Source organism: Miniopterus schreibersii (assembly GCF_964146895.1).
Source record: "Miniopterus schreibersii genome assembly, chromosome: 11".
Lineage (NCBI taxonomy): Eukaryota > Metazoa > Chordata > Mammalia > Chiroptera > Miniopteridae > Miniopterus > Miniopterus schreibersii.
In genome coordinates, this window is record NC_138111.1 from 65,578,371 (window position 1) to 65,597,663 (window position 19,293).

Below are 19,293 nucleotides of genomic sequence, written 5' to 3' on the forward strand. Positions count from 1 at the left end.
AAAGGCACTCTGTTTAACTCTCAGAAGTGTTACGGTCTACAAGTCACCCTATTTCCCTATTTAATACAGTTGCCCCATAAGGTCTGTTATTGGCCAGCCATGCACCCATTCTTTCTCTCATTTGTTCACTGGCCCATTTATTCCAGTGTATAGAAAAAAATACTCCATCCAGTCAAACTTCTCAATATTTCTGAAGCAATGGCTTTAGATTTGCCTTGGAGGACATTCATGTGGAATTACTTATACTCCAGAGACTTGTGAAAGGCTTTCAGCAGCCCTCCCAGAAAGGTTCTACGCACTCTACTGTCTGCAGATGGCTTTGATGGCAAGCCCAGGGATAGACTCAACAAGTTAGGTCTGACATTTAGGCCAAGAAATTAAGAAGTTCCTCTAGGTTATCTAAACTCCAACAGAGGGGAAAACATCTGCTGTTTAGAAGAATACAGGCAACCCGTTTCTGAAAATACATGACTGTGTTTGGAAGCCAAGGTCAAAGATACCCAGCCAATTGTAAAACAAATGAAATTCCACTGGTGTATTGTGGGAAACAGATAGTTGGAAGGCTAAACACAGGGCAGGGCACATCGGTCAAAGAAAGTATGTGGTTTCTAAACAACCACGCAGCGCATTTGGGGAACTGCTCAAAGGGCTGGAGGAAGGCAGGCACTGGGGGTGGGGGTGGAACTTTGCACTGACTGACTGAATCAGCCTCCCTGTGTCAGCATGTGGCCAGGATGCTCCATCTACGGGCAAGTGTCCATGGAGAGGCTCCAGCTCTTACACCACTGCTTAGGGAACTTGCTGAGCTGAAGCCATAGGAATTGGACAAGCTGAAGACCACCCAGCATTTCTGGACAGTCTGTTCCCTATGGATATTCCAAACTGAATAAATTTTATTAGTTGCTGAGGGAGAATGTGCTATCACAAGTAAAATAAATAGCAAGGAGGAATTTGGGCCTACTCACAGAACCACTGCCCTCAGCTTTCCATCTGAGCACTGCTGGTAGAATAGGAGTAGCTATTCTCTGAGCATCTCTCTGCCCTGCCAGTAATTTCTGAAATAGCTTTATGGGGTTTCACAGAGGACACGGAGGGCCAATCTCCCATTTCCTTTTAATTCAACACGATGAAAAAGATTGGAAATGCTGATGCTAAGACCATATTCTTCAATAAAATGCATTACTAAATAAATCAGGAATAGAGCTGCAAAGGTGAAATGCAAAGAGCATTTTACTTAGAAGTCAGTACTCTGGAAAACTGTCTGGAGTGTGGAAAATGTAAGTTAGGGTAAACCACTGTAACCTGCAGTGTGTACTTGGCTAAATGACTGAGGGCCCGAGCGGGTGAAGCACACATATCCTATTAGACAGGCTTGCAAATGAATTTTTACTCAGCGTCGCACAGAAACAAAGATGACTGCTCACACTCCTCAGGAAGTTCAGACTTACCGGGTAAATTCTGACAGAGGTTTAGAGAAGTTAGAAAAAAAGACTGTACGTTTTAACCTTTTTAAAAAAACATCAAATGATTTAACTTTGTTTCTCTTTTTAAATCTCACCTTAACATATGAACCAGTATTTTCCCAATGAGCCATGAACAGGGCTACAAAGTCCTGCATGGATAAAAGACCCATTAAAAGTACAAGACACACCAGTAGGTTTTAAAGTATCACTATGAAAAGCTCATTGATATAATTTCATATTCTACATAACAACTAACTTTAAAAAACCAACATTTTCAAATTTTGGTGAGGCATGCAAGGAGGATAGTGTTCTGAGATGTCTATCAAATACTCCTGCCTTTTCCAACTGCATGTCTGTGTGAGGCTATATTTCCTTCATATCCTTCAACCAAGACAACATAACACATCACACTGAATACAGAAACATATAGGAGAACCCAGCTGTCTTCTAAGTCAGACAATAAAAGAGATTTACAAAACTGTAAAACAATGCCACTCTTGTTAAACAACTTTTTTGCTTGGAAAAGGCCATTGTTTTTGATAAAAATATGCTATTTGTGTTAACATTTCATCAATTTTTTGTTATTTTTAAATGAAGTCAAATGTTTTTTAAATTTATGTTTTAATTTAAAATATGATAAATATTGACAGATATAACCCACATGTTAACAAAGCTCATTGGGGTCCTCAACCATTTTTAAGAACTTGAAGTGGATACTGAGACAAAAACATTTGAAAACTCCATTTCCAACCCCCTGAGGTATCTAAGAAAAGGAAAACAAGGTTGAGTGAGGATAGACACTTACAGCAAAAAGGCCTCATTCACAGCATCAAAGAACTCAGGCCAGAGCATTTCCTGAGGTTCATGTCCATGGTAGGTGAGCAGAGCTTCTACCAGTGGTTCAAAATCTGGCAGAGTAACAAGTGGGACACAAACTCGTGATAGGGACCTTACTCGTTCTGGAGCCATTCTATAGAGTGAATAAAATAAGAAATAATTACCCAATCTTAGAGCCACACATAATTAAAGACATATAAAATCTTCATGGTGAACAGGCTGAGGACAGGTCACTTGCTCTGCCCCCATATAAAGAGAACTATCCTAATACCATCTGTGAACGCTCTTCTTTTACTCAGTTCTCTAGAAAGAAACCATTTGGCTGCAGTTCCCGTTTAACTTCACTCATTTTCAGGACTTTGGCATAACTCACTATGGGCACCTCCAACTTGCGTTTTGCATGCCACTGAGTCAGCTTTGACTCGTGGAAACCCTATGAATGAGTGGCGTCCACAATGCCCAGTCCTCAAAAAAGTCCTGCTCAGCTCCTGAGACCCATACCTTCTTTTATGGAGTCGGTCCATCTTGCATTTGGTCTTCCTCTTTTCCTGCTGCCTTCTATTTTCCCCAGCATTATCATCTCTTCCAAAGAGCCCTGCCTTTTCGTGATGCACCCAAAGTAGGACAGCTTCAGTTTTACCATTTTTGCCATCAGCAATGTTTCAGACTTGATTTGCTCTAGGACCCACATATCCATCTCCAAGTTACCGTGCCCAAAACAGAACTCTTGAATTCCTTCCCCCAAAATTCTCTTTCCCTGTGCTCCCTATCTCATTTGCTCAGGCCCAAACCCTTGAAGTCCATTCCTGATAGCTCCCTTTCTCTTGTGCCCCTTATCTGATCCAGCAGTAAGTACTGTCCATTCATCTGAACACCTCAACACTTCCATTACGATCCCCTAATTCACTATCACTTCCACTCTGGGTTACAGTAGGAGCCTCCTAACTTTCTCCCTGCTTCTGCCCTACCCCCCATTGTTTATTATCAGGACAGTTCCAGAAACTCTTTAAAAATTCAGATCACTTCACTTGTCTGCCCAAAGGTTTGCAATGGCTTCCCACCTCATAGAGAAGAAGCAGTCTCATGCTAGCCACTAGAGCCTTCCATGGTGGGGCCCCTTCTGTTTCTCTGGCTTCATTTCCTTCCACTCTTACCCTTGCCTGTCCTGCTCCAGCCATGCAGGCCTCCAACTACAGCAGATAAGGTCCCACTGTCCACTCGGCATAGAACACATGGCTAGCTCCTTCACTTCACATAGGTCTCAGCTCCAAAGCTGCTTTATGTGAGAGTTTCCCTGACCATCCCATATAAATGCATTGACCAATATGGAATCAATCAGCATACGTGGCCATTTAAATTTATTTAAACGAAATAACGTTTAAAATCCCATTCCTCTGCTGAACTTGTATCAAATGTTCAACAGTTTCATAGGCTAGTGGCTTACTGTATTGGGCAGTGCAAATTTAGAGGACTTGTCATTACCACAGACAGCTCCACTGCACAGCAGTTTAACATACCAAGAGCCCTCCCACCCCACTGTGTACTTCCCGTCTCTCACCCGGCTTTACTTTTCTTCAGAGTACTATAATGTATCTACTGTTTATGCTCATGGTCTCCTTCTTCCCGCTAGGATATCAGCTCTACAAGGACAGGCACTTTTTTTCTAGCTGGCTCACTACTCTATTCCTAGCATGTAGGGACAACTCCTTACACATACTACATGCTCAAGAAATATGTAAATAAAAAATGAGCACCTAGAGATCAATAAAATGAAAGTTTGCAATGTATGCTATCAGATGTTTTTCTAAGAATTTTCATATATGATCACAAATCTGGAAATTTGGTCTTATGTTTTGTGAAACACAAATGAAATCACAGTATAGAACATACAGCTGTCCAATTTACCTGCTGCCCATTGTTAAAAGAATCCATGAGTGCTGTAATTTAACATAGTCTCTTTTTATAGGCCTGGAGGTTGTTTCTAATTGTTTACTATTATAAACACTGCTGCAGGGGGATCCATCCTTGCACGTACATGCCTATCTGTGCCCCATGTGAATGAATATCTGCATATTAGATTGTATCCCAAAAGACTACCAGTTTACTTTTATACCCTTGCCAGTGATACTATGATCTGTATTTTTACTTCTTGCTAATATGGACAAAATTATCCTATTGCTTTCATTTGCATTTTCCTGATAACTTTTGAGATTATCTATGTTTGTTACCCACTTGTATTTCTTTTTCAGTGAATTTGTTTTTAAATTAGTGTGTTTAGTGCTGTTCATTCAATAAATATTTTTTGAACTTTACTACATTCAAGGGTGTTTGCCGTGTTCGGGACACAAGAGCCAAGACTAAGCTTAGTCGTGGAGAAAATAAAATGCCAGATGATATCAAGTGCCACGGTGAAAAGCAAAGCACACTGAGAGGTTGAGGAGGGCAGGAATTTACTGAGGAGAATATGAGAACAGAGATCTAAAGGAATTGTATGAACAAACCTTGTACACATCTGCGAGGAAAGTGCTGCAGGCAGATACGAAGCAAATGCAAAGGCCACAAGCATCTGAACACAGCGAGGAGGCCAAGGTTGCCAGGCCACAGTGAAAGTGGGAGGGAAGGGGGAGTTAGGCTTCTGCAGACTACTGCAAGAGCCTGGGACAGTCTTCTTTTTAATTTACTTTTTATTTTTATCAAACTTACAGATGCAACTGTTTTAAATAGTCAAACAGCTCTTCAAAGTCTATGAAAAACAGCAGCTTTTGCAGAGCACTCTCACCGCATTTTCTGATCTCATCTTTAGATATCAAAATGCTGTTTCTCCTGGGTTTGATGGTTTGTTACTGGCTTGTCTGCTCATTTTTCCTTGCAGTGATTACTTTAACCCCAAACTTCCACCAAGTGTGCAATCTTCTTGCAATATATTCAGACATATCTGACATTCTACCATTTTCATCTTCTTAAATAGATTTTTCTTAGAACATTTAGACCTGTTCCAGTCTGGACAGGTTGCTTTTTACTCCCGCTGTGTAGTTACTGTCTTGGGGTCTCCATCCTGTGACTTTCCTTCACTTCTCTCCTGGATCCCTTATCTTCTTCTTTCTTGGTTCATTCTTTTTATGCAGAAAAAGGCACATGAGAGGTGAAGTATTTGAGACAGTGCATGTCTGAAAATACCTTTATTTTACTTTCACATTTGACTGACTCTTTGAGTACGGAATTCTGGTAATTTTCCTACGGAAGTGTGAAAGTGAGGTTCTACTGTCCTTTAGCTTCAGTGTTGATCCTGAGAAGCCCCATGCTGTTATGAATTCGGATCTCTGTATTTATAAGTCCTGATTTTACCCCCTGCAGGCTTTGGATATCCTCTTTGAAATTTCAAAATGATGTGTCTTGGTATGGATTCATTTTCATTCACTGTGCCGGGCACTCAGTGGACAGTAAATAAGAAAAGTTCTCTTGAATTACTTCTTTGATGATTTCCTACCCATTCTTTTCTCTGCTCTCTCTTCCTGGGAACTCCAATTTTTTGATTATTGAACTTCCTGGACAGAATCTTTTCTATTTGATTTTCCATCTCTTAGCCTTTTTGCTCAAGATTTTGAAAGAATTGTTCAACTTTAGTTTCTAATCCTTTTATTGTTTTTCATTACCACTCTGTAATTAATTTCCAAAAAACTTTTTGATCCTATGAATGCTCCTTATTTTAAAAAATAGCACCCTGTTCTTGTTTAACGAATACACTACCTTTATTTTCATGGGGACATCGATATTAATTTATCTGAGTTTCTTTTCTTTGAATAATCTTTTTCTTTATTTTCATTGGTGTCTACTTTTTTGTATTATATGCTTAATATGATTTCCTTAAACATCTGGTGACCACTGCCTGCCTGTCAGCTTACATACAAGAGTCAGGCACTAAGAAGCTAGTGGAGAGTTATATGTGCATGGGTGGGGCCAGATGACTGTAATCTTCACTATAGGGCAGCAGTTTTTAGACTTTTTTGGTTTCAGAACACTATCAAACTTTTAAAAATTACTAAGAACACCAAAGAGCTTTGTTTCTTAGGTTATAACTATCAATATTATGTTTGAAATTCAAACAGAGAAACCAAAAAATATTTAATTCTTTAAAATAATAATAAACCCATTAGGCATTAAAATGAAAGACATTTTTGTTAAACAATAACTATACTTTACAAAACAAAAATAATTTAGTGAGTGATGCCCTTTTACCTGTTTGTAAATCTCTCTGCTATGTGGCCTGCAATTACTTCTGCATTCAATCTGTTGCAATATGTTGCTTTATTTGAAGTCTATGAAAGGAGTCTAGCCCCACACCAATATGTTGTTTAAAAAGACAGGAATATTTTAATAGCTTCTTCATCTAATTGTGCATATTTTCCTTTGACTCTACATAAAAACTCTCAACACTGCCCAGCCTATAAGCCTGTCTAAGAATGGACACAGGTATAGCTGCCTGCCATGGGTCTAGGGAGTTAGTCTACCTTGATAACAGCTGAAACTAACAACAATTTAATGGCCAGCACTTCCCCTGAAAGTTGCAAGTCTTCAAATAGCTACAGAATTCCAATATAGTTACATCAGACAGATTCTCTCAGTAAAATTTTGTCAAGGTGAAGAGGTAGATTCCTGGCACTTGCTACTCCATCTTTCCTGACATCTCCTTTTGATCTCTGGTATGAAAAAGGAAAAAAACAACACCACTTTTCTTACCTTCTACTTCTCTGTCCTTTTGTACTATACCCTAGAAGGGCTCCTTGGCTCAGTCTCTGAAGTCATTATTTGCTATTCTGCTGTATCTCCTATTCAGTCTATTTATTGAATTTTTTCTTTTCCCATAAATCCTGTCTCAAAAAAATATTATTTCAAGGATTTGATCATTTCTCTTATTACTTTTAGGACAATTTATTATTCCTTTAAAAAGTCCCCTTGCGTATCCTAGAGAATGCATTTGATGGGCGTATTTGCATCTTCTGTTTGTTGCGCTTGGTTCATTTCTCCTTAGGATGCTGGTTTTCCATGAGCCGTTTTGACTCTGCTTTCTGGATTTTGGGATTCCACATTAGCCTCTCCATGAATGCCCTGTTTAATGTAGCCTGTCCCCAGTACTCGTGGGGAGGGTCAGGATACAGTGCTGGCGGGGGCTGTCAATAGTTGCATTTGGAACCTAAGTGCACCTCAAAACTGCGGGGAATTGATAGCCTTTTGGTGCTTGCTTCTCCATCAAAGTGTCCTCCCTCTTTCTGTTGTCTGTCTGGGGACAGTGGGTGAGGAGGAGTGTGTGAGGGCCTAGCCAGCTGGCTGCTGTTACTGTGGCCCAACGGGTCATCTTGTTGGCTGCCAGGTACCCTCCCACTCCTTGAGTCCACCCCAGAAGTAACTTTTATCTTCTGCAGTAGTCCTCTTTTGGAAGCTTTCTGGGCCGTGATATTCTCCTTCAAAAATGCCCTATCATCTACAATTTTAAACCTTTCTCATAATTTGTGGGTCATTAAAAGCACCCCCATCCTGCCCATTTAACAGTACTATATATCTGTTAAAATTCCCTGTCACTTCTAGGAGTGGGGAGTATAAAGCAAATGCCAGGACATTCATGGGCTTGGTTCATCACTGGGCTTAGTTTCTTACATTAGTTTCACCTGATTCTCTCCTGAGTGGATTGTGAGAGGTGCTATCCTCAAAGGTCTTACACTTCAGTCTTCAGGACCTGCCCCAGTTCTCTACATCAGAGCTACTCAAAGTCTCAAAGTGTGTTCCTTCGAATCAGCACATCAGCATCCCTGAGGGTGAGGCCAAGGAATCTGTTTGTTTACACTTTCCAGGGGATTCCTAAGCACACTGAAGTTTGAGAAGTGCTGCTCTACACTACTTTAGTAGCAGTCCCCAGAACTAGGTTTTAACCTCTAGTAATAATCTGAATACAGGGTGTCCCAAAAAAATGTACACACACACCCTGAATAATTATAAAGGCAGTGTTTATTAAAATGCATTGCATTTTCAAAATTGAGCTATCAACTGTTAAAATGTGCATACATTTTTTGGGACACCCTGTATTTTAAGGATATGTGACAGGATTGATTATATTTAAGGTTTATATTTTGTTAATAAATTCTTATAAATTACTAGTTTAGCTGTATTATTTTCTTGATAACCAACAGTAAGAATCTCATATAGCCCGGCCGGGTGTGGCTCAGTGGTTGGACGTTGACCTAGGATCCAGGTGATCAGGGTTCGATTCCCGGTCACGGCACGTGCCCGGGTTGAGGGCTCGATCCCCAGTCGGGGGCGTGCAGGAGGCAGCCGATCAATGACTCTCTCATCACTGATGTTTCTCTCTCTCTCTCCCTCTCCCTTCCTCTCTGAAATCAATAAAGATATACTTTTTTAAAAATTTAAAAAAAAAGAATCTCAGATAATTTTCTGTCAAACTACACAATGCTAATTTTCTTATGTATGAACAGTTTGTCTTTTCTCCTCAAATATTCACCTTCTCTAAAATTCACCTCTGTTCTTTACGACTTTCCTAAATAACTGAGTCTCTTCAACAACAATGCCTTCCACAGTGCTCTAACATCTTTCTCTAACTCACTATCAAAGTGGCTTTTTGATCTAAATGAATGCTTTTGAGTTCATCATCTAAGTTGTGACAAAAAGACATATTGAGCTTGAGTTGCAAATACCTCAACTTTTTGGAATATGACATTACTGGGTGAGCTGGCGGCAGGTAAGCTGTTGTATCTGTGTGTGTGAGATGAATGTTTGAGAAGTTGAGAACTATGCCTGAGAGTTCTGTGTGCCTGTAACAAATCCAGAACTCTGAAATAAAGAAGCAGGGGGGTAGTGCGGAGATCTTGCCCTTCGCCTTGATTAGCCGTCCACCTCTCTAAGTGACTGCTAGCAAGTGCAACTTTTCTCCCGTCATCTTAAAAGGCAGGAGGAGAGTCAGCAACTACCACTGGTGACTGGGTGGGTAGAAAAAGGCAACCTTGGCAACAAGCGCATTTATGAAGCACTAAAACTTATGGGCTGCTGACTGTATCTCCCAATTAGGGTGAAACAGGTCCAAGATAATTTTCCTGAAAAAAAATTCTAAAGTCTTATGTAAACTTAGGTAATTCTTGGTTCTACCAAGATGCAGGCAGGCCAAGTGATAATCTGATTGGCTTCCAAGTGCTCATGGCCCTCACGTCTCCCTCTTTTGGTCTGCAGCACAGAGATCCAACTTCCACCAGAGCCATGCAACGCTTTCCAGCCCGAGCATTAGGTCTTGATTGCAGAGCGGCACTTCCAAATGATTTCTGCACAGAGCTCAGCTGCAGAAGGCTCAATGGGAACCATATCCTGCTGGAAACACCCTTCCCATGTGGCTGCACTGCAGCTGCCAAACCATCTGCTGCAAACCACTGAACCACATGATACACTGACGATGTTCAGGGAGGCCAGGGTGCCGCTCCTTCTGGGCGGTGTGCAGCAAAGAACAAGAGAGTTTAAACATTCTGTCACTGAACTGTTGATTTTACTTGGTGGGAAGTGAAATTCTATTTAAAATGCTATGACAAGACCATATATCAGGCCTTTAAAAATAATGCAAAAAGAAACTAAACAGATTTTCCTATTTTTTTGTTCCTCTGACAATTTATGTATTTAAGTTATAAGACTAATTTCTATCAGGCTTTTGAATCTTTTGAAATGAACTTTAAACATCTGAGTGGTGAAGAGTGAAAAAACAAATGTATGGATGCCCTCTATTAAAAAAATAAAAGAGAAAAACACTACAGCATTGCTTATATGGTGTTTAAGTCTGGGGGGCTCTTGGCTGTTTGAACATTTATAGTCATTCTTGTGGAAGGAGAGTAATGATAAGAGTCAAGTGTCATAAATAATGGAAATACATGGAGATTCAAGTGTACCGGAAGTAGTTTGATCTCTGCTGTATTCTGATTCAACTTTTTTGATTTTTAAATCTTAAAAATGTAGAGATAACTTCACGTATGCAGTAGAAAAAATTTATATGTTATTGATACATATTTTAATTATTATAATAACTTCTAACAGTAACAACTATAATGGCTCCAGTATGTTTGGCAGCCCTTTCAAATGTTATCATGGTGCTATTCTACTACCTGATTTCATGAAATCAGTTTTTTTTTTATGTGGGACAAGAGCACACACTGGTTGAATTTATAATTCACTAGAGAATTGTGGACTTAAGAGAGTTCTGAGTCTCACACAAGCTTTTACGGATCCAGGTTCTTTTATAGATGGAGAGCAGAACTTCCTGGCTTTATGTCTTAAAACCAGGACTTTAAAAGCTCATAAAGAGACTCAAAAAGTATGTTGGGTATCAAATTGCTTTGTAAATTCAATCTTCTGATAAGAATAATTGAACCTAATCCAAGAGATTGAATTTCCCTTAAAACTATATATGGGCTGAACATATTCAGAAAAATACCTGCAAGAAATTTATCTTGTTGAATTCTCAAATTATTTCTAAAAAAGCAAAGAACTCCATAGTAAACATCAAGCAACAGAGCAAATTAGGAATGTATCAGATGCGTCAGTGTGCAAAGAACATTCTACTAGCACAGACATCTCATATTCTTGGAAAACTTGTTAAGAATTTTACTAATTACATCACAGACTTGCTCTAAGAATCTCCTAAACTACTCACCAAGTTAACTGCCACTCTAGCCTTTCTGTTCTGCCAGCTGGGGTGCCAACATCCCTTCATTAGACTTTGCTCTGTACCATGGAATTTGTTTTTGAAAAACACACATCCTTCATGAAGAAACAGTCATGAATTTAGGAGTGAACTTGTCCCCCATCTGGCACAAATGGAAGTTTTTCAGCTACAGAGAGCACATCAGCTATTATCTTCCATCAGGTTCTCCTAATTGTGGTCAGTGGAGTTTGGAGGCCTTTCTAAACTACTGCCTTCTTCTGTCCAAGGGTGAGAAAATGAGTATTATCTTTTCACTTTCAATATTTTACTAGACAACACTATATTCTAGTTTTTAAAAGTTTAATTATAAAATACTGACAATGTATAGAAAAACATGGAGAACTACTGTAACATCACGACAGGGTGGGGCAAAAGCAGGTTTGCAGTTGTGAGTATGCAGCAGTTCATTCTTGTACTATTATTTGTTAATTATTGTATTACTTTCAATATGAACAACTGTAAACCTACTTTTGCCCCGCCTTATATGTACCCATTGCCCAGATTTTACAGCAACATCTTATAATGTCTATTTGCTCTTTTAAAGGAATAAAGTGTTTCAGTTACAGCTGAAACACGCTTCTCCCACCCCATTTCCTCCTCTAATTCCCGGGAGTTAGTACTCCCCAGAAGTTGATGGAGGTCCTTTGTTCTCGTCTTAAGACTTTCACTTTGTAAGTATGTATTGCTCTGAGTGTTTTAAAGTTTTATATAAGTAATGACATATTATAGATATGTTTCTGCAACTTCCTTGCTATTCTTTCCATGGGTCTATGTCTGGCTTTATGCCAGGACCAAACTTCTGATGACTGTAGCTTTGTAATGTTTTTAAGTCAGGAAGTGTGAGGCCTTAAGCTTTGTTTTAAGATTGTTTTGGCTAGTTAGGTGCTTTGAGGTTCTATATGAATTTTAGGACCTTTTTTCCTACTTCTGCAAAAGAAAAATAACTGACTTTCTTTAACATTTATTTTTGAGTAGTACAGACTGCTTTGGGTAGTAGGAACATCAGTCTTCCAACCCATGAACATAGGATACCTTCTCACTTATTTGTGTTGTTTAATTTCTTTCACCAATGTTTTGTAGTTTGCAGTGTGTCAGTCTTTCATCTACTTGACTAAGTTTATTCCTAAGTATTTTGTCCTTTACGATGCTATTGTAAATGGGACTTCTTTTTTTTTTAATTTCTGTTTGGATTGCTCATTGTTAGTGCATAGAAGAAATGCAACTGTTTGAATACTGATTTTTTGTATACTGAAACTTTACTGATTTATTAGTTCTACCAGTTTTTCTACAGAATCTTTAATTTTTTACATATAAGATCATGTCATCCTACAAACAGAGAAAGTTTTATGTCTTTCTTTTAAATGTGGATGCCTTTTATTTCTCTGTCTTGTCTAATTGCTCTAAGACTTCCAGTACTATGTTGAAAAGTGGTGAGAGAGGGTATCCTTGTTTTGTTCAGTCTTTCACGATTGAGTATGATGTTTGCTGTGGGCTCTTTGCATATGGTCTTGCTTATGTTGAGGTAGTTTCCTTGTATTCGTAGTTTGCTGAATGTTCTTATCATGAAAGGGTGTTGAATTTTATCAAATAGTTTTTCTGTATCCATTGAAATTATGTGGTATTGTGCATCATTCTGTTAATATGGTGTATTATAGTGATTGATTTTTTTTTATGTTGAACCATCCTTGCATGTTAAGAATAAGTCCCACTTGGTCATTGAACATAATCTTTTTTATGCATTGTTGAGTTTGATTTGCTAGTATTTCATTGAATTTTTTTTATATATCTTTATTGATTTCAGAGAGAGGAAGGGAGAGGGAGAGAGAGAAACATCAATGACGAAAGAGTCATTGATCAGCTGCCTCCTGCACACTCCCCAACTGGGGACTGAGCCCCCAACCCAGGCATGTGCCCTGATTCGGGAATTGAACCAAATCTCCTGGATCAAAGGTTGATGCTCTACCACTAAGCCACATAGGCTGGGCTTGAGGGGGTTTTTTTTGCATCAATATTCATCTTTGATTTTTTTCTACTGGTTTTCTATTCTCAATTTAGTTTATTTCTGCTCTAATCTTTATTATTTTATTCCTTCTGCTACCTTTGGGTTTAGTGTGTTCTTCTTTTTGTACTTTCTTGAGGTATGAATTTAGGCTGTTTGAGAACTTTTTTAATGAAGGCATTTACTACTCTATACTTTCCTCTTAGTACTGGTTTTCCTGCACCCTGTAATTTTTGGTACAATTTTTTTTGTTTTCACTTGTCTCAAGGTATTTTCTAATTTCCCTTGTGATTTCTTCTTTGACCCACTGATTGCTTAGCAATGTGTTGTTTAGTTTACACGTATAAGTGAATTTTCCCATTTTTCTCCTATTGGTGATTTTTAGTTTCATACTATCATGGTTGGAAAAGATACTTGGTATGATTTCAACTTAAATTCATTAGGACTTGTTTTGTGTCCTAACATGGGATCTAGAACGTCTGTGTATGTGCTTGAGAGGAATGTGGATTTTGCTATTACTGGGGAGAGTGTTCTATATACATTTACAAGGTCTAAATGATCTATAATGTTTTTTAAGTCCTCAGTATTCTTATTCATCTTTGGTCTGGTGGATTCGTATGTTAAAGTGGGTATTGAAATCTCCTATGATTATTGTGTTACTTTTTATTTTTCCCTTCAAAGCTATCAATGCTTGCTTCATATATTCTGGTGTTCTGCTGTTAGGTGCATATATATTTATAAATGTTATATCTTCCTGGTAAGTTGATCTTTTGTTTTTATATAATGTTCTTCTTTGTCTCTTGCAATATTTTTTTATATAAACTCTATTTTGTCTAATATAAGCATGCTCTCTTGTGCTTACCATTTGCATGGAATATATTTTTTCATTCTTTCTCTTTCAGCTTATGTATATCCTGACATCTAAAATGAGTCTTGTAGACAGCAGAGAGTTGGGCCTTGTTTTTATTTAATCCATTCAGTTATGCTATGGCTTTTGATCAGGGAGTTTAATCCATTTACCTTAAAGTAATTACTGATAGAGAAGGCCTTACTATTGCCATTTCCTTGTTTTCTGTACATCTGGTAGTTACTCTGACCCTCTTTTTCTTTCTTGCTGACTTCCTTCATGTTTCACTGATTTTTTAAAATAGTGATATACTTTGATTCTTTTCATTTTCCTTTGTGCAACTTCTATAGTTTTTGGTTTTTTTTTGTTACCATGGGATTAGATAAGACATCTCATGGTTATAACAATCTATTTTAAACTGATAACAACTTAAGTTGCATACAAAAAATTTTATTCCTTTATATCTCCTCCACACACTTTATGTTACTGATGTCATAAGTTATAAGTCTTTATATTTTGTATCCATTAACATAGTTTTACAGTTATGGTTATTTTTTATACTTTTATCATTTAAATTTTATTCCAGAATTAAAAGTAATTTATGGACCAATATTGCAGTATTATAGGAATTTGCATTTGTTTATATATTTATCTTTACCAGAGTTGGGTGCTTTCCCCTATTCACACCGACCTGAGCCAACCTCCTGTCTGTAGTACTCCCAGTTCTCCGGTGCTGCAAAAAGCAGCTGAGCTCTAACTCTCCATGGCCCCCGGTATTGAAAGTATGGCAGTGCCCTGTGAGTGATCAGAGTCAGGCAAGACAAATACCAGTGCCTCAGGCAGCCCCACAAAAGCCAGAACATTGGGCACATTCCACTCTTCTCTTTCCCTTCCAAGGGAGAAGCTATAAACTGGATTTTTCCTCCCAATCCCACCAAGCTGGGCTGGTTTAGGGAAAGGGCTGTTGTGGTTGATGTGAAATGGATTTCTTTCCTGTTTCAATATAGCTATTCTTGACTTTGAGCTTGCCTGGGATATTGTGACTTCTAATTGGTTTCTGGAGTTCTCATAAAGGCCCTTTGGCCCAATACTATTGTTAAGTCAGTGTCTCTGAGGCGGAACAAGGACTGGTGCTTCCTATTCTGCTATCCTGCTGACGTCACCCCTGAAGAATTTTTTACATGTTTATTTTTATGCAGTTTTCCTCATTTGCAATAACCTGCTTATATTTCTTGTTCATTTCCATACTGGAGTGTTTGCCTCTTTATGATTGATTTGCAGGAGGCATTTCTGTATTTGTCTGTTTTATAGGTTGCAGATATCTTTCAAGTCTGTGGCTAGTCTCTTCCATTTGTTAAGTGTGAGTGTGTGTGTGTTTAAAAAATCATCAACTTGCCCTGGCTGGGTGGCTCAGTTGGTTGGAGAGCTGTCCCATGCACCAAAAGGTTGCAGGTTTGATCCCTAGTCGGGATGCGTGCAGGAGGCAACTGATCAATGTTTCTCACATAGATGTTTCTCCCCTCGCCCCCGCCCCTTCCTCTCTCTGTATAATCAATAAAACATGTTCTTAGGTGAGGATAATAAAATAAATAAATAATCATCAACTTGATATATTTTGGGATTTGGTATAGGGCATACATACAAATTGTCTCCTACTGATTTTTTTAAAGTTCCTTTTAATAAATTTTTAATTTTACTACTCAAAAGACCCATTATTCAACATTCACCACAGGCTAAATCAAAGTCCTTACCTGATGTGTAAATAAATGATTGGAAATGCTTTCAATGCACCCTAGGAATGCATCTTATTATTTTTAGGTATACTTTATATACCACAAAATGCACATACTTGAAATGTATAATCCCCAAATTTTTAATAAAACATTGAGTTGGACAACTATCATCATCATCTACTTTTAGAACATTTCCATCACCTCAAGATCTTTTGTGTTAAATTTGTAGGAACTCCCTGTTCCTACCTCTAGCCCCAGGAAACAACTAATATATATATATAGATTTGCCTACTCTGGACATTTTATAAAAAAAGGAATCATACAAAGTGTATTCTTTTGTGACTGGCTCTTTCACTAAGCATGTTTTTGAGGTTCACACAAGCTGTAGCATGAGTCAGTAGCTGTTCCATTTTCTTAGGAATAATATTCTATTGTGTGGACATACCATGCTTTATCTATTCGTAAGCTGGTGGATATTTTGGTTGCTTCCACTTTTTGTCTATTATGAATAATGTTTAATAACGTTTAATGCCATAAACATTTATATACAAGTATTAGTGTTTTTCAAATAAGCCATTTGTACACTTTTTTTGGTGACAGGTATTCCAATCTTTTGCCAATTATTAAACTGGGTTATTTGTCTTATTTACGGAGTTCTTTATATATTACAGGTTTGAGCCCTTTATCAGATGTACAATTTAATAATATTTTCTCAGGGTATAACTAGTCTTTTCATTTTTTAAATGGTGGTAACAGATAATTTTTTGTTTGTTTACCCCCTCGCTTGTTGATGGTCCTTTGAATTGCTTCTGGTTTTGAACTATTACAAGTAAAGCAGCTGTGAATATTTATACAGAAGTATTTGTGAATACCTGTTTTTATTTGTTATGAGAAAATACTCAAGAATGGAATTGGTGGGTCATATGGTAAGTTTACATTTAACTTTATATTAAACTGCAACACTGTTTACAAAAATGGTTATATTATTTCACATTCTCACAAACAGTTTATGAAAGATCCAGTAATTCCATATCCTCTCCAGCACATGCTAATGTGTCTTAAATTTTAGTTATTTGAGGGAGTTTATAGTGGTATCACATTTGTTTTTTCTTTAAGTTTAATTTCTTTTACTGCAGTAAAACATATATAGTAGTTATTATTTTAACCACTTATAATTGGTAACCATTCAGTGGCATTAAATACATTCACAGGCTGTGAACCCATCACCACAATCTACACCCAAAGTTTTTCCTCATCCACAACATAAACGATGTACCTGTTAAACAATTACTCCACTCCCTCCAGACACTGATAACCTCTAGTCTGCCTTCTGTCTCTATGAATTTGCCTATTCTAGGTATCTCATATAAGTGGAATCATATAGTATTTGTCCTTCTGTGTCTGGCTTATTTCACTAAGCATGATGTTTTCAAAGTACCTAGAAGTAGAATTGCTGGGTCTTAATGTCATTCTGTACTTAACTTGAAGAACTGCCACACTGTTTTCCACAGTGGCTGTACCTTTTTCTATTCCCACCAGCAATGCACAAGAGTTCTGCCTGCTCCACATTTTCACCAAAATTTGTTAGTTTTCATTTCTGTTTGTTTTTTAAATGACAGCTATCCTAGCAGGTGTGATGTGGTATCCCACTGTGATTTTGACTGGCATTTCCCTAATAACTAGTGATGTTGAGCATCTTTTCATGTGCTTATCAGCCAGCTGTACATATTCTTTGGAGAAATGTCTAGTCAAGTCTCTTGGCCATTTTTAAATTTAATTTTTTGTTATTGAGTTTTAGGAGCTCTTTATATATTCTGGATATTAATACCTTATCAGGCATATGATTTCCAACCTACTCACTCAGTAGGTTGTCTTTTTGCCTTCTTAATAGTATCCTGCGATTCATAAAAGTTAATTTGAATGATGTCCAATTTATCTAGCTTTTTTTTATTGTGCTTTTGATGTTATATCCAAAAAATCACTGCCAAATTCAATGTAAGGAAGATTTTCTCATGTTTTCATCTAAGAATTTTATAGTTTACTTTAAGGGTTAGATTCAAAGGATTTCTAAAGTCTGAGAGCAAACACCACTTTTGATAAAGCTTTCAATGGCAATAGCTTTACCAAAAAAAAAATCACAACGTGCCTAGATTCTCTTAGTTAATGACTTGTTAAAAATGAAATGCTCACCAATGAAAATAACTTTGAATTCTTTCTCATAGTGAAGAAACATTTTATGATGTGATTAATTGCTTTTTAATTTGTTTGACTTTATTTGACTTGTTTAGTCTAAATTTTGGAATATTGTTTCTTAAAATAGGTTATATAGGTCATATGCATACATCAAGTATCTGCAGCCTTGTAAACATCCTGATTGTGTGTATGTGTGTAAGTGACACACACACGGAGCTGAACGTTTTTTCCGTGTTCCCTACTGTATGTATAGGGCTTTTTACTCAATGGGAGCATAAGGTAATAAGGCACACTGCATGATTTATTGCCTTACAAGAGTAGAGAGAATAGTGATTACAAAAAAGTTTGATAAAATTCACCAATTTTCCATGCATTCCACTAAAATAATCTTTCTACATAGGCTATAACCATAACTATGAATACGCATTTCCTATGAATTATAAACTTTTTCTCTCATAACCAAACTGATACATTTTGAAACTTGAGAAGAGGGATGTTTAGTTCGACACCTACCGCCTTTGAGTGTTAAATCCATTAAGATGATTCTCTCTGAGTTCAGACACTAATGATAAAACCATCTGTAAAACAAAATCAGTTGCAGGTTAACTCACACTGCAAACAGGATGACATCAGTTCTATTTTCTTGGTGTGAGTGGTATTTCCACTGAGATTCCCTCCCCCTCCACCAGCCCTCTCCTTGTGCTTTGTTAAAGTGAAAAGCAGCAGTGCCAACTTACATTTACTAATAATTTGGATTTTATGTTTACTGTGTGTTATTCTGAATTCCTATTTAAGCAAATGAACAATAGACAGATTATCAATTTCCTAAGAATTAAAACCAATCCCATTAAAAATAAAACCATGTTAGAGTTACTTTATTTTTTCTTTCTTAATTTCTTTCTTAATTTCACTTATTTTTAAACATATTATTAATGTATAAAGCATCCAAAAGATTAATTAATAAACATAAAATAAAATCTCCTAACAGTTTCTAGAAGAGCTATGTTAAGATCAAAATTAAAATTTCTTCAACTTAGCTAAAATTTAAGGCTTTAATACTAAGGTGTAAATATATAATAGTATTTTTATTCACAAGGTTGTTATTAAATTCTTTGCTTTAACACAAAAATTCCTATCAAGTTATTTTAAATACAAAATTTGTCTAACAATAAGAGGCTGTGTTTACATTGGTTAAGGAAATTTCTTCTCCTAAAGATCTTTGAGAAAATAAATGAAATGTGTTAAGAGACAGAGAAGCTGGTTGACTTAGAATAACCTCTCCTGGTTTCCTTCTTTCCCATAAGCTCCCATCTCACATTTCTTCCTTATATGGCCATAAGTCCACCCAACTAAGAAGAGATAAACACAGAAAAGTTAAACATCTCCTCTGGAGAAGTGAAATACTTCCATTTATTCTTTTTGCTGATGATATATTAACCAATGAAAATTTCAATACTAATAAATTAAAAATACTC

The 19,293-nt window shown here is 37.2% G+C and overlaps 1 protein-coding gene across 13 annotated transcripts in view; it reads right to left on the reverse strand.

The window, feature by feature from the left end:
• The window catches only part of FANCC (FA complementation group C), a 222,985-nt gene that overhangs the window by 43,929 nt on the left and 159,763 nt on the right, over positions 1–19,293 (reverse strand). For all 13 annotated transcript variants that reach the window (XM_081151079.1, XM_081151087.1, XM_081151080.1 and 10 more), the window contains 2 exons: positions 18,332–18,396; positions 2,269–2,433 (listed from right to left, as the gene is read on the reverse strand). In XM_081151079.1, coding sequence (XP_081007205.1) covers positions 2,269–2,433; positions 18,332–18,396 — 230 coding nt within the window. The remainder of the gene's footprint in view (positions 1–2,268; positions 2,434–18,331; positions 18,397–19,293) is intronic.